Source organism: Astyanax mexicanus, chromosome 13, assembly GCF_023375975.1.
Source record: "Astyanax mexicanus isolate ESR-SI-001 chromosome 13, AstMex3_surface, whole genome shotgun sequence".
NCBI lineage: Eukaryota > Metazoa > Chordata > Actinopteri > Characiformes > Acestrorhamphidae > Astyanax > Astyanax mexicanus.
Genome location: NC_064420.1, coordinates 51,285,001 through 51,290,611, shown reverse-complemented (window position 1 = coordinate 51,290,611; position 5,611 = coordinate 51,285,001). Strand labels below are relative to the sequence as shown.

Below are 5,611 nucleotides of genomic sequence, written 5' to 3'. Positions count from 1 at the left end.
GCTTACTATACTGAGGTTGTAGTATCTGTGAGTGTCCAGCAGAGGGCAGCAGCATAACACGAAAGATACCCTTGTAAAACAATGATAGTGAGTGTGAGTGTGTGAATGAGTGTGTGTGTGTGTGTGTGTGTGTGTGTGTGTCAGTGAGTGAGTGAAAGAAAGAGAGTGAGTGAGTGAGAGAGAGAGAGAGAGAGAGAGAGAGAGAGAGAGAGAGAGACAATGTACATAAATACATATATACTCTTCCTTTCTTGGAGTGGTCCTGATTAGTGCCAGTTCCACCATCATAGCTATAGTATATTAGATTATTAGGACTGTATTGTGTTTGTAGAGTAACTATACTTGCTTTACTCTACATAACCCTGTTTATTTAACTCAGGATTACATAATAACCCTCAGATCACCCCCCACTACTACTGACCACATGGTACAGACCAGCCCTCTTAACCCACATACAGAGAGAGAGAGAGAGAGAGAGAGAGACAGAGAGAGAGAGGAAAATACAAATCTGGATATAAAAATAATTTAAATTATATATATTTTTACTATTTTAAAGCTTCTGGACGTGAAAACTGAGGGATTTACTGCAGCTGAGAAATGACCAGCATCTCTACACCATAAACACACACACACACACACACACACACACACACTCTCACTCAATGCATCATCAGCTCTTCCCAGGAGGCGTCATGTCGACATCTGGAGCGACGAACCACAGCAGTCCTCTCTCCTGTGAGTAATGATGGAGTAATGACTTTCTCTATTTAATTACATTCCTATTTTATAATCACATGTGATTATAAACAGCATCACTTACATAGAATGGCATTAAACTATAATACACAACACACACACTGATCATCATCACAGTTATTACAGAAATTGGCTACTAAGCAGTTTCAGTTAGTCACGTGTTAAGATGTTATGATGTTATGATGTCACAACCACCGCTGTGTGGGTTCATTGCATAACAAGTAAAAATATAACACTAATATTTTATTATTATCTCTTGTATATATCTGATAATAAATGAGTGCAGAGTTGTTAATGTGACTGAAGAATTTAATGGCATGCTTAAATTAAAGCCAATATAACTATATAGTACTTTTAAAAGCCTGTTACAATATATAGTTACTATATATATATATATATATATATATATATATATATATATATATATATATATATATATATATATATCACTATTTAAAGCATATATTACTATATATTACTATTAAAAAGCCTATAACTGCATATTACTATATATTACGATATCACTCTTTATTACTATTAAAATTAGTATAACTACATATTATTATATTACTACATATTACTATACTACTGTATTTTACTATATCACTATATATTACTATATATTATTATATTACTATATATTACTATATTACTATATATTACTACATATTACTATATCACTATATATTACTATATATTATTATATCACCCTTTACTACTATTAAAATCATATTACTACATATTATTATATTACTATATATTACTATATTACTATATATTACTACATATTACTATATCACTATATATTACTATATCACTATATATTACTATATATTATTATATCACTCTTTATTACTATTAGAATAATATTACTACATATTATTATATTACTACATATTACTATATATTACTACATATTACTATATCAATATATATTACTATATATTACTATATCACTATATATTACTATATATTATTATATCACTCTTTATTACTATTAGAATAATATTACTACATATTATTATATTACTATATATTACTATATATTACTACATATTACTATATCAATATATATTACTATATATTACTATATCACTATATATTACTATATATTACTATATATTACTACATATTACTATATTACTGTATATTACTATATCACTACATATTACTATATCACTATATATTACTATATATTACTACATATTACTATATTACTGTATTTTACTATATCACTATATATTACTATATATTATTTTATCACTCTTTATTACTATTAAAATAATATTACTACATATTATTATATTACTATATATTACTATATATTACTACATATTACTATATCACTATATATTACTATATATTACTACATATTACTATATCACTATATATTACTATATCACTCTTTACTACTATTAAAATCATATTACTATATATTACGACATTACCATATATTACTTGCTTTCTCTGATTTTGCTATTTATAGGTTTATGTTTGAGTAAAATGAACATTGTTGTTTTATTCTATAAACTACAGACAACATTTCTCCCAAATTCCAAATAAAATATTCTCATTTAGAGCATTTATTTACAGAAAATGAGAAATGACTGAAATAACAAAAAAGATGCAGAGCTTTCAGACCTCAAATAATGCAAAGATGCATGAAAACTGTGATTAAAACCAGGATTATTCCACTAAATATTAATTTCTGAACTTTATAATTATGAACTTGTTTTCTCTGCATTATTTGAGGTGCTATTTGTTCTCCTCACTGTGATCTGGATCTGGACTCGCTCTGTCAGATCAGTGTGAGAAGCTGAAGATCATCAGTTCTCCTCCGGGCTGTGATACGGAGCGGAACTGATTGGACGAGGGTGATGGGGGAGGAGCTCGGGTCCAGGATGGATGGACAGAGCGAGGGAGGACGAAATGAGAGAATAGAAAGGAGATGAAAAGGCGTTAAATCAATAAATCATCTAGAAAAACACATTAACTCTGTCCTTCCTCCTCCTCTTCACTGCAGCAGAGACGCTATTAACAACACCAGGGGCTGAATTATGACTGGCAACAAAAAGAGCCAATCAGCTTTCTGCTTACAGTGAAAGAGGAGGAGGGTCAGTGTGCTGGTGGAGATATGGAGATCTGCACAAGTGCAGCAGCCGAACGATACGAAAAAGCATGTTTTTTGTGCATTATGGACCAAAAACTGCAGAAACAAGATTTATATAAGATTTTATAAGTGAAAAAGGAATATATGCTGTTGGTAATTGTTAATGGTAATTACTTTTTACTCATACTTTTTAATTTCCTAGTAAATGAGTAGTGAAGTGATCTATCAGTTTATGAAGGAACACATAAGGAATCATTTAGTAACTTAAAAACAGTGTTAATCAAACCAGAATACTGAGGTTAAGGCTGGAAATCGTGACAAACTTAGTCCTGATGAGTGCCAGTTTCATCATTTTAACATTTTAATGGTCTTTGTTGTGACTGCACTTTTCTTAAAGTATTTTTTTATTTTCTTTACTTAGTTGAGTAGTTCTTGCTTTTATAACTAAGTGATAATACACAAGAGGGAGTGTATTATTATGATTATACCACAGTTTCATTATTGCTTATCGTTTATTGAAAGATTGTAAAGAGTTAAAGAGGAGGAGAAAATAGGATCTGTTTGGTTATAAAAACTCCGCCAGTTAAAATAGTTCCATTGCTGCTCTGTTTGTTTGTAGCTGCACTGTTTGGCTTGTAAGCGCTGCATGGTTGCTAGGTTACCTATATGTGGGCGGAGTAATACAGTAATACATGGAGAGTTTCGGTTACAGTGCATTACCGGCTGATAACGGCACTAATAGAACGCCTCTCAGCCAATCACAATTTATAACAGATGCTCTCAAACACATTAAGAGGCAAGAAATTCAAGTAATTAACTTTTGATGAGTTCAGCACAGCTGTTAACTGAAAGCCTGAATTTTTAACTCATATTGAACTTTACTCTATTGTAGTAAAATTACTATTGTACAGTGCTAATTGCTGTACATAAGCTTCCATTGCTTGTTAGCTTCATTAGCTTCGTAGCGCCAGTGTTAAAGTGGAACTAAAACCCCTGACCCCCACACTTAGCTCAAATTTGTGTTCATGTATATATATAATATAAATATATTATATTTTTTTTATGTGTGTGTATGTTTTGCAAAACCAAAATAAACTAAACTAAACTAAGCTACATTTAAAAAATGGGAGGGGTACTGGGTGATGTATGGGTTTAGGGGCGGGGCAGGACGAAGAACTGATTGGCTAAGCTGCAGCAGCAGTAGTGTGCCTCTGATAGCGATGAGACCTAGATGATTGGATGTCAGCAGGGGGGCGGGATTACTGATTGACTGATTTGCATATTGTAAGTGAAACATCATCCTCGCCTATAGCACAGTTGTACCTGAGAGGAGCTGCAGAGGCAGAAATTACCACAATAAAAGTGTTTTTTAAAGGTTACGAACATGTATAAAATTTTAAGCAGAACTGGTATATTTTATTTCTTTAAAGATACTTTAGTGTGCTGAGTAGGTGTTTCTGATTTTGACGTATAAGATGTTAGATGTGCCTCAGCTCGTCTGATCTCCTCCGTGACTCGAGCTCTGACTCTGAATCGTCTCTAAATCCTCGTATTTTTAATACGAGCAGATTAATCCCTGAACGAGCTGCAGCTCCAGTGTGTGAGTGTGGGGGTGGGGGGCGATAGGATTTTACTCTTACTCATTAAAACTGATGCATGCAAACATATCACCTTTGATTCAATCATGACTCTCATTACTATCTGACACCCCACTAGTGCTGGGCAATTACGGCCTTTAAAATATAAGCAAAATAACAGGCAAAAAAATGGAGGGATAAAAAAGACAAAATACAGCAAGAAAATAGAATAATATTAAGGAACTACCACAAAGAGAGCAGAGCCGCTACAAAAAACAATAGACCAATAAATACTGTGTATAGTTTTCATATTTTTTGAATGTGGATAAAGAGAGAATAGAGATAAAAAGGACAGAAAAACAGGGAATAAATATAAGTATCTGCCCAATCTGTGTGTATATGTATATATGTGTGTGTGAAGTGTTAGATGTTTGGGATGGTTACGGGTGTATAATGGTCGTGTTTGTGGTGATTTGATTTGATCTGTTTTTAAAAGCTGATGATGTCACTGATGACATAAAAGTTTGTTTAGTGCTGACCGAGTTTTCATGTGTTCTTAAATTCTGTTTTGTCTTAGAAGCTCAGTTCTGCCATTAGCCAGCGAGTGGCACAGTTACCCTGATTACTGATGCCAGTTTTGAAGCTCCACAGTTGACTGACATCACGATCCATCAACCACAGTTATATTAATAAGGGCCTTTCCTTAATAGCACCACATTTGGACCCTCCACATCTTATAGCATTACCAGCAAGCTGATTGGCTGTATCACTGCAGTGCTGAGAATAATGACCCAATAATGACCCAAATAAAATAATAATAATAAAAAGGTGCTCTTTGGTGGTTTTCTAAGTGTTGAAGAACAGGGTGAAAATGATAATTGGTGATTTCTTATCATCTGAAACCTGCAAGTAAAGTTCTGATAGACCAGGAAGACTCACTCGATTATCTCTTATCTCTGCTGCACAGTAACACATATCAATCACTCAGACTCATTACATCACACCCTCAGACCTGTTCATTCATGCAGTACAGAGCTGAGTGGGCGTGGCCTGCTGTTGATCAGATTAAACAGAGTTTCCAGGAAAGGGAATCGTAAGAGACTAATAATAAGGTCAGGCTGAGGTTAAGAGTCTGAGATAAACGGCTAACGGCTAACCTGGCTCAGGT

The 5,611-nt window shown here is 33.2% G+C and overlaps 1 protein-coding gene across 1 annotated transcript in view; it reads left to right on the top strand.

Moving 5' to 3' along the window:
• The first annotated feature begins 692 nt into the window (after positions 1–692).
• Positions 693–5,611, top strand: part of LOC103039847 (dysbindin-like) — a 20,273-nt gene continuing 15,354 nt past the window's right edge. The window contains exon 1 of the mRNA XM_049486360.1: positions 693–735. Within this exon, the coding sequence (XP_049342317.1) occupies positions 693–735 (43 nt within the window). The remainder of the gene's footprint in view (positions 736–5,611) is intronic.